The 11035-nt window shown below is 40.2% G+C and overlaps 1 protein-coding gene across 1 annotated transcript; it reads right to left on the bottom strand.

The window, feature by feature from the left end:
* Window positions 1–2024: 2024 nt before the first annotated feature.
* On the bottom strand, window positions 2025–8319 carry alas1 (5'-aminolevulinate synthase 1). Its single transcript, XM_042506105.2, has 11 exons — window positions 8160–8319; window positions 6087–6324; window positions 5745–5927; window positions 5497–5643; window positions 5041–5260; window positions 4327–4511; window positions 4017–4196; window positions 3638–3802; window positions 2819–3087; window positions 2543–2705; window positions 2025–2351 (listed from the first exon to the last, which is right to left on the bottom strand). The coding sequence occupies exons 2-11, from the start codon at window positions 6298–6300 to the stop codon at window positions 2191–2193; spliced, it is 1887 nt and encodes a 628-aa protein (XP_042362039.2). The 5' UTR covers window positions 6301–6324; window positions 8160–8319; the 3' UTR covers window positions 2025–2190.
* Between the last annotated feature and the right edge of the window lie 2716 nt (window positions 8320–11035).

Below are 11035 nucleotides of genomic sequence, written 5' to 3'. Positions count from 1 at the left end.
ATGTGTCTAAGTAATTATAAAATCCTTGACCCCTCATATAAGTCTGGATTCATTTGTCTTTCTTCAAACATGTTTTTCTGATATAAAGCATGTGAAAAAAAGGATTTCATATGTGTGCTATTTATTTGTTCTAATAAAAGCCTTATTTTACTTCTGAGTGGTCAGAAGCAATACATACAAATAAAAAATGAAGAAACTAAATTCGCTACACTAAAAAACATGACCGTTTGTTGGAAAACTTTGCACCAGGTTGAGGATTTATTGATTATTACAAACTGCAGTGATAGTATTGTTTGTTCCAGGTGTTAATCAGCACTAAGAGGGAAAACAATCAATGCCCTAAATCTTTGTCACAAGCACAAGTAGGCCAGTGGATCAAAATACTAAGATTACACACCAACATCAGTGCAGCCCAGTGATTTAGTCTTTTCATCTGCTGGTGTTGTGACCCAGTTTTTTGTAGCCTTACGTATGCATTTATTGAGTGTTCTACCTCTGAGCATCAGGAGCATGTGACTAAATGAGGTGTCAGTTCACTGAATTAATTCAGTGAATACAGTCTGCTCAGCTACAGCAGTTTAAGCAATTATGTCAGCAGCACCAGTATCTGATCACACATTATAATCCTTTTTGGTGTTTGTTTTTTGTATGGATTGCAGTTACACAGATGGTGTCTACAGCTGTCAGATACTTAAAGTTAATGCTTTTGAAGACCTTTTTATGATCATTTTTTGATCAAATGTAGGACATTTTATGCTTATTCAAGCATCACAGGTAAATATAAAGGTTTATATGTGGCAATATGCAGAGGTTGGTTTTATGCAGGATTATGTACTTTAATGCAGAAGAGTTTGACTTATTTTGACAAAAATAAATTAAAATATAGACAAATGAAATTAGATCAAATGCTTATGGCAAATATGACCTCACAATTTTAAAACTACCTATTGGTTCCTTTTCCAGTTCTAGGTCAAGGCGGGAATACTGTGCCTTCATGTCACCTCGCTCTTCTGTATGAAAGGTACGATTGTAGAATGGTGGTGGTGGTGGGGGGGGGGGGCATGCTTCACCTTTAAGCCAGCAGCAAGGTAGTAAAAGTGCCATAACGACAGCCGTGTATTTTAGAAAGTGTTATTATATTACCAACTGCAGACCATTTTTTAAAAGGCTTGCATCAGATACAGCTAAGCCAAAAAAGCAAAACATCAGTCGTAAATGTCCGACAACTGGAAAATCAATGAGATTTGGGAGCTCATAACCCTTTCAAGGACAGGACGAGATGAAAGTTGCCATTTTTATTGTTTAGCATGCACTTCCAATGCGTACATTATAGTGCATGTCACACTAGAGCCCAATGCTGTGGTGTTAAGCGTCACGCCCATCTTGCCTCTTTTGCTTCCGTGATGCTGGCATGTAGTATAAAAAATATACTGTCACGAATTATATTTATTAATATTCATGTCTGTTACTATTGTTATATTATTGTCACTATTATTATTGCTGTCCATTTCTGTGCCAATCTCTTGGTCCTATGTATCATTTGTCATCTACTGTAATTAAATTGTTCCTTACAACATCTATTGCAAGTCTATCTGTCCTGGACATGGGAGTCCTCCTTAGTCGCTCTTCCTTAGGTTTCTACATTTTTTTCCCCCTGTACACGGCTTTTTAAAGGGAGTTTTTCCTTTGCCTCTGCTAAAGCAAACTGTGATTTGTGTTAATGGGCTTTATAAATAAAACTGAATTGAAATTGAAATAAAATCACACACTGGAATGGCATGATGCCACTGTTGTTTGGCTCTGTGTAAAATTGCAAAGGCGGTGTTTAGATGGGACTTCATAGCAGCCATATAGCATGCTTTCTGTGCAAAAAGGGCTTAAGATATTTCAAGAATTTTTAAGGACCTGCAGACACACAGAGTGCTGAATAACATGCAGTCAAAGGTTTCATGTGTATGGAAGTGGATTTTTCCTTCTTATCCATTGTTCTTTATCAATTCAGCAGAAATGACACACAAACAAACTCTCTTTCCATCTTATATTTTATTCTGAGCATATAGAACATCTGAACATAGAATCATTTAAATAATATGTGTAGGAGGACTTATCAAAGATAGTTAATACATTCTATGACAGTGATAGAGGAATGGGTGATGAGTGTGTATGTGCCGTCTCTAGCCAGCAGTAGTGTTATGCGCAGGCCGAGATGGGATGGCTGAGGCCACTGAAGTAAGACTTTTCGCGTTCGCTCATCACCTCAAAGTGCAGCGGCTGCTGGCAGAACGTGCACTCTGCTGACGAGTGGGGCTTCAGCTTCAGGCCCACCTCCTTCCATGTGTGCACCAGCCTCTCTGTGGAGGGAAAAAAGTGGAGGTTTTTAACTTTTATTACTGAGCGAACACTACAGTCAGTTAACACATGTTTTGTTTAGATTTGGGAAAACGCAAATCTCTGAGGCAAATGAGTGGAGGTTTTATGTCCAGCAGGGTGAATTTACATTTTAACTTTTATACCTAAAGTACAGACTACTAAATGTTCTTACCAACAAAGTATTTCATCATCTCCGGGGTGTGGTGAGGCGTTGGGGCAATACGCAGCAGCTCCTCTCCCCTGGCAACGGTGGGATAGTTGATGGCCTGCACGTAGATGTTGTGGCGACTCATCATGAGGTCACACACTTCTGTGTTTTTCTCTGCGTCTGACACCTAAAAATAATAATGATGATGATTAGAATCGAGCTATGGGAGAGAAAGACTGAGGACTACACAGTTTTTCCATTGTAACTTGTCATTTGGCGACAAATTAAAAAACTAATTACCCGGACTGGGATGATGTGGCTGGGGCAGTGCACAACTGGCAGCCCTGAGTCCATAAGCATTTGTCTCAGCAGCTTTACGTTGCGCTGGTGTTTGCGTCTCAGCGCGCGGCCCTCTTCTCCTTTAAGAATCTGGATTGAGGTCCTGGCTCCGTGTAACAGCATCGGTGGCAGAGAGGTGGTGAAGATGAATCCAGCGGCGTATGAACGCACCGTGTCCACCAGAGAAGCGGTGCTCGCGATGTACCCGCCCACACAGCCGAAGGCCTTGCCTGAAAGAAGACGTGAGACATAGGTGGTTATTCTTTAATCTGCTAAACTCCAGAGACCTCAATTAAAAACAATCACAACATCATCCTCAGAGGTTTGTGCAAAATCCTCCTTTTTCAAGCTCACAAACTCGATCATCCTGAAAAGGCAGCTGCTGGAGTAGAGCGGCTGTAGAGCTCAGTCAGAAATTATTGTCCCCTCAGCTTGACAGCGACACACAGACACAGAGAGTAATTCAATAAGAGTGCAACAGGAGCCCACAGTCTCCTAGCAACAACAGAGCAGCTCCGGCTTCCTTAAGCCCGCTGACATATTGTGTGACACAGATGAGGCCTGATCGAAAGTATAACAGCAAAACAGAGATTCCCACTAGTTGAGAGTGATTGTTTTGATTCATAAAAGGTATAAAGTTAAAAATAATGTAAAATATAAATGCAACTACCCATTCATACCAAGTACAAAAAGTTCATTTCAAGGCTTCAAAGTACTTCAGTTCGAAATACTTCATAGAACATCACCAGTATTTTGTTTTAGTCGGGATTGCATGCTGACCTAGTGTCCCTGAGATGATATCCATCTTGTGCATGATGCCATCCCTGTCTCCGATGCCCCCTCCTCTGGCGCCGTACAGGCCCACGGCGTGAACCTCATCTACGAAGGTGATGGCCCCAAATTCATGGGCCACATCGCACATCTCCTCCAGCGGACAAACGGCACCTGTGTTTATGGAAATAAGAGATTATCCATCAGCCAAAGTACAGGAAAAAATTAGGTCATTTTATCGTGACCTCACTTACACTAACTACATCCTTCTGCTAGACAAATACTGAATGCAAACATGTAGCTGTAATCAACATTTCTGCTGGCTCAACAATACGACATGTAATAATAACGTTTTTTTAAATGATAATGGGGACCATCTTAAACTAACCATCCATAGAGTGGACGGTCTCGAAGGCCACTATCTTCGGTTTCGTGGGGTCTCCCTTCAGTAGAAGCTCTCGGAGATGGGCAACGTCGTTGTGGCGGAAAATAAATTTCTTAGCACCGCTGTTCCTGATACCTTGGATCATTGAGGCATGGTTACCCGAATCAGAATAGATCTCACAACCTAAAGTAGAGGAGAAAGAGAGGAATTGAGAATGAGAGTCTCCGTTTAATGCTTATATAATCAAAAATTAATAACTGTATTTGTAATTATTTATGGATTTATTATAAATGGATTGAATTTTTTGGTATACCGGGTAGCATCTTGGCGAGGGTGAAGAGGGTGGAGTCGTTGGCGACAAAGCAGGAGGTGAAGAGCAGTGCCGCGTCCTTCTTGTGAAGGTCGGCCAGTTCTTGTTCCAGTTCCACGTGGAATTTACTGGTCCCAGAGATGTTCCTGGTGCCTCCTGCCCCTGAGCCATGCTTTCGTAAAGTATCCCTGGAAACAGAGACAAACAAACAATTAGTTTTATCTTGTCTGCTTGTGAAAGCTGCAAAAAAAAAAAAAAACACTTAAATGCCAGATGGATGCTTAAGGAGGAGTCAGACGACAACAAATGGAAAAATAGTGATTGACTGAGCAGGAGGGTTGCTTAGTAGTAAGTGACACCTAAAGGCGTTTCTGCTGCACAAAAGCTGGGCAAGCTCAAACAAGCTGAAAGGAAAAGATGAAAAACATCCAACCTTACTAAGGACCCATGAGGCTTAGGTCACCAGCCAACACTCTACACCCACACTAACAATAGACTGGATCACCCATAGGTGTCAGGTTGTGTTCAGTTATTATGTGCTGTGCCAAATCTTCTCTTGTTTTTTTTTCCTCTCTCTGAACTCACTAAAGCTTCATTAGGCGATGTGGACAACCAAGAAAAATATTTACCTCGGTGTATGTAAACACATCTAGACCTAGGGGACTGACTCAAGCATGCTTTTTCCCACACTACACAAACAACTCCTCCGTTACTTACATGATAGATTGCACAACCCGTGGGTGTCGACTCATGCCCAGGTAGTCGTTGCTGCACCAAACAGACACCTCCCTCTTTTCCTCCAAAGAGCCGGTGAAGTCGTCGGCCATCGGGAACTCGTTGGCCAGACGGTTCACAGTCTTGAACACACGGTACGTGTGGTCGCTCTTCTTTTCTTCGATCTTCTTCTCGAAAAAGTCATCATATTGGTAGCGGGACACTGCAACACAACAGGAAGGCAGAGCTTGCTTAATGTAGCTTGCGCTGTGATGAATGAAGCAATGTCTAACATGGAAGTCTCAGTTCACCTTACTCAAAACATTCACACTTCAAAGTGACTAGCTGACATCAGGCAATGCGGTACCTTAATGACTCTGCCATTCAAAGAAGCATGGCAGCTCTGTGTTAATACATTTTCATGTGAGTAAGTTGTCAGAGAGCCCAAATTAAACTTACTACTGCCTGGCAGGTTGTCCTGCAGCAAGTGGGAGACACTTTTAGGTCGCTGTTTCAGGAGCGTCTTCATCAGATTAGCTTGCTCCACTCCACTTCCCTTAATGGTACTGGCCAGTGAGGGCTTCTTCAGCTGGGCAGGGGACACCTCTGCAAAAAGGTCAAGAAAGGACAAAGAGAAATAAGTTTAAATGTATGTGCAAACAGGTGGGCAAAAAAAAAAATTTAATCAGCTCGTAAACAACTATTACCTTTTTGGACAGTGCGGACTTCCTGAACATCCTCCTGGAACTCCATGCTGACCTGGCGGACCACACTGCTGTTCTTCTGACCCATTTCAGCAGCCAGGAAGGGGCATTTGGAGGCTGCCGTCTGGCCTGAGGGTGGCATAGGGTGACCAGCAGGCAGCTTGGGCTCCTCTCCCTGTTTGGGGCCTGCAGGAAGACAAAACAATTCCAGATTATAACAACCTTGAAACAATATTATACACGACAATAATTCAGTCAGTCATTACAATAACTGGGATATTTCACTGCAGCTACTGAATTATTTAGGATTAAAAAAAAATGCATCTGCTCCTTCGTCGCGCTCACCTTCACTGGCAGACATGGTGTCCTCAGTCCTCTGGTGGTAGGAGGAGGAGGAGGAGCAGAGGGCCCGTGCCATTGATGGAGCCATAGGTTTAGAGGCCAGCTCCATCATGATAGGGCATCGCTGGGCGTACACCACCATAGACTTTTTGGACTGCTGGAAGAAGGCCTGGGGCACTCGAGCCAGGAATGGACAGCGACGCACAATCACATCCATAATCAGCAGTGGTGATGATTGTCTCTAAAGGAGACAGGCAAAACTTAATTGAAACTTGGGCTGTGGGCAGTTCATGAGGTTCTTTCTATGTGCTGCAAAAACTGGTTTTGCAGGGTGATATAACGCACAACACACCACAAAACATAAAGGAGTTTCTCCCCTTTTACACATGAAATGAGGTCAATCCATTCAAGCAGCTTTGGTGCAATTTACGCACATAAACACAATATTAACAATGCGTACGATTGAGTTAACAATTTCTTTTCTCCATACAGGAAAAACAGCTGTTGGGAATACTGTGGCAGAAAATAGTTCCTTATGAAGCTGTTCTGAATAAGGTCTGCAGATTTTATCTTTCATTTTATTGCAGAGGACAGACGTCACGTTGGGTTCTGAAACATTGTTGGATGCAGAGCAAATGGACTTTGATCTGTTGCAGACCAAAATCATATAAAAGGGCTACATTACAGGAAAGGGGGGGTGAGGCAGTTGTAATTTACATTGAACCATTCTTTTAACATTAAACAAAAACGGCTTTGACAAAAAATTCTGAACAAAAGATGCACTTTTTGTTTGTCTTTTTGCTTGGGTGCATGTACTCATAACGGTCTAAAAAGCTCAGGAAATTACAAGTAAGTGGACTTCATAATTTTTCTTTGTGTCAAACTACTATTCTTAAGGTTAATGATGGACCTTCATGCTCAAAATTTGGCCATTTAATCACACTGCTACTGTCTACGTTCATGCATATATATGATGTACATAAATATTCACATATTAGTGTTAACACTGTAGCCTAATACACATTTATTGCATAAATAGACATTCAAAAATATTTTTGTTTTTGCATTCATTTTCTAATTTTATTTATTCAAATACTTTGTACTGATACTACAATGCTTCACGCTTATATCAGTGCAAATTTAACGAGTATTTCTGATACCTCCACTGAAACCGAAAATATTAAATTATTTTTTTCCAGGCCCTCGTTTTCAAAGGAAAATATCAGTGTACAATAATTTTTATCTGACTCCGTGAACTGGTTGGGGATCACTGCAACAAGTGTGCGATCATAACATTGTAATAAAAATGCCAAAAAATGAAGTCCGATTGCGTAAAAAAGGAAAATTGCGTGGGTTACGTGTATCCCTATGTCATAACCCTTCCCCCTGTTGAAGTATACACATTCCTCGACAGAGTAATCATCGCCAGACAAACTTTTTCCCAACTTGAGAGTCGAGGAACAGAGATTGGAGCCGTTAAGAAACGCCAAGTGTGAATCACTTGGTGAAAGAGTAAATAAGATACTAGAGCAGCTTGTCATGATGATAATTTGGATCATATTTCGTGTTATTTCTGTGATAAATCAACCCGGGCTGCTTCAGAGGACTTAGAAAACTGTCACCTTTTGTAACCTGAAACCAAGACAACGCCTGTAACCTTACTTGCACCGTATACTTTTATCGGTATGATAAAAACATTAGCATTGACACAACCTTCCAGCTCATTTACTATTATTACATGGTTGGCGGTTTTGGACACGTTTCCGAGTCCATAAGCCGCTTTAAGAGGGGTTCCGTGTTGACTCGCTAAGCATTTCACGGTTATAACACAGTAAGAGCGCAAGAGTCACGACTTATCTCTATCAAACGTCAAATAACGTTAGTATCACATTAATCACTTATGGCAAAAGCGTTTATAATAACACAATGATAATGTAAAAGAGGCTAAGTCTATTTGTTAGCCCGATCGCTCGTGATCCTTGCCGGTTGAACGAGTTTATCGTTAGCTAGGCTGCTAACATTAGCTAAGAAGCTACAACCAGAAGTGGGATGATTGCAACTAAATAAGAAACTTACCTTATAAAAATGTCACACTCAGTGGCGTTAATCGTTTAAATAGTCGTGTAGTGGGCAGTATAACAGCAGCGGAGTCAACCTAATGTTACTAACTGACCAAAATGACTGGTTTTTCTGTTGAAGAAGGTGAAGAAGATGACTGCTTCGTTATCCTGCACTGAGGACGAACGAAAAGGACGAGCACTCGCAAGAGCTTATAAGCATGGCTGACACCGCGCGGAAGTCTCGCGAGGTATTAATCATCTACGTCAAAGGTCATTCCAGTCAGTCAGCCTGGTGTGACTCACGCATGTGATCAATCACTGTCACCTAAAGCAGGAGATTTTCTCCAGATATGTTGAAAGGTGTACACATACTTGATATGTTTAGGCTTTGTATTACACACATTACCCAGTGCTCCATGTCAGTTTATGGACAATTTCCAAGGACAAGAATTCACAAGGACATTGATGCATGTCTCTGTCAACTTAATGCCAAAAGATAAGATAAGGCCTCTAAACATGTCCATTGGGGAAATTCGTTTTTTGCAGCTGTTCAAGGACAGAAATAAATAAAGATAAGTACAGAAACTAACAGAAATAGATAATAAAAGCTACATAAGCTAAAGAAATAGAAACAAGAGCATCTGGAGATAAGTGACATAAAGTGAGTGTGGTGCCGATAAAATGACAGTGATATGGTGTACAGGGTCAACAGGTCTATGTAAACAGTGTAAGTCATGCATATATACTTCCTCATTTTATTGCAGGGAAGAGATGTTACTGTTGGGTTTATAAATAACTTTTTGGAGAATGGAGTCAATCGACTCTGATGTTATTCAGATCAACACTAAAGGGATATAAAAGGAGGGAAACAGTTTCGGTGTCTAGTGAGCCATTTTTAAACAAAAATAAAGGCTTTGGCAAGACATTTTTAGCAAAACTTTTTTCTCTCAGATGAATTAATTCATACAAGTTTAAAGAAGCTGCAGAATTTTCAAGCAAGTGGATTTTATGACTTTTCTAGGTCATTTCTAGGACTATTTTCAAGGTCAATAATGGACCTTCAAGCTGAAAATTTGGCTGTTTAATCACTGCTATTAACTACGTTCACAACATTTCCTACTTATGTTTGCTGTATAGCATGTATATAGTTTGTTGTATATGCTATACATATTTTATCCATTTATGGACACTACTGACATTTTCCAAGGACAATAATTCAGAAGGACATTGATCCATGTCTCTGTCAACTTTATGTCAAAAGATAAGATAAGAATATAAACGTTTTTTAATTCCCAGTATGGAAATGTGGTTGTGGCAGCAGTTCAAAGACATAAATAAATAAAGTATATAGTATATAGTGTAAAGTATGAAAGTATCAAGATAAGAAAATAACAGAAATAGATGATACAAGGTGCATAAGCTAAAGAAATAGAAACAGGAGCATTTGGAGATAAATGACAAAGTAAAGTGAGTGTGTGTAGCTGTACACCAGGGTACACCAGGATAAGGCAGTACATGATGTGATTAAGTTATGGTACATTGTGTCTGTATGTATAATGGAATATAGTACAAGAGTCAAAATAACATATTAACATAACATAGCTTAACAATTACATCATGATCATCATGATCATCATGATATAGTATGGGATTTGAGACATAGTATAAGGTGTAGTGTGGCAGTAAAGTATAACATAATGTAGAGTATTTTATAATCTTTATTTAACCAGGTTGGTCCCATTGAGATCAAGAATCCCTTTTCCAAGGGAGACCTTGCAAAGACAGTCAGCAGCCTAACAACATAACATAGTATAAGATTTAAGTATAATACAAAATAACATTAAATAGAAATTTATATGGTGTCAGATGCTATAGTATAATATATAATGGGAATATATAAACAGTATGTTGGGTGATAAAATCATCCCAGAAGAGAAACAATGGAGAAGGAGAGATGAGGTGAGAGTCTCAAGTGCCTAACTTTAGCATAAGGTAGTGTGTTTTTTGAATGGACATGCATGACATGAATTTTAATTTCAGCCCAAGACTGTTAGAGCTAAAGAGAGTCATTTTCTGTGCACATGTGTCCTCTGGTGTTGAAAAAGAGACATTACAGCTGAGTAGGTTCTTGAACATACTGTGTTTAAATAGTATTTGTTTTTGGGTTGATTAGGTGATGTTGGGTTGATGAGAAAACTTAATAAGTATGCATATGTTTTTGCTCGTTGGAAGAAAATATAGGATCACTATGTTCATTTTACACCTTTAGATAGAACCTGTTTGTAGCTGGTATGCGTCTCAGGTGATCTCATTATAAGTGGACAGCATAAATGTCAACAAAGGCACATTGCCACATGCATGGTCTGGAACACATTTGACCACATATCTTTTGTAGTGTAAATGCTAATATGTCCTGATGAGTCCCAAACAAGAACTCTGTCATCAACCGTAGTGGTTGTTAAATGACACCACGTTAATGCTTTTTTAAGCTGTTTTGGACGATGTGCTATGGTATGACTTTTTTATGCAATTTTGGACAACATACTAAAGTATGGCTTTTTAATGCTGTTTTGGAAGACATGCCATTTAGGACAATTTGGACTAAGTGTGTTGCATTGCTGTCCATTGTATTGCCCCATAGAAGGAGACATGTTGAATCCTGCTGACAGCTACACTGACCCAACAGCTAAGGTGAATAATGAGCATGCAAGTGAGGAGCCAGAGAGAGTACGGGTGTTACAACCATGCTGAGGTCCCTTTGACCTTGGAGCACACATCACAAAGGAAGTAACAGAGTCTGAACACGTTAGACCACGGCAACTATAAAATTCAGAGTTTGTCTGCTGGTGATGTATGATAGATACAGGTGCAAATGAATTGCAGTGTGTCTTG

Source organism: Plectropomus leopardus, chromosome 2 (genome assembly GCF_026936395.1).
Source record: "Plectropomus leopardus strain MGB_pleo_1.0 chromosome 2, ASM2693639v1, whole genome shotgun sequence".
Taxonomy (NCBI): domain Eukaryota; kingdom Metazoa; phylum Chordata; class Actinopteri; order Perciformes; family Serranidae; genus Plectropomus; species Plectropomus leopardus.
This window is presented reverse-complemented; position numbering and strand designations above follow the sequence as displayed.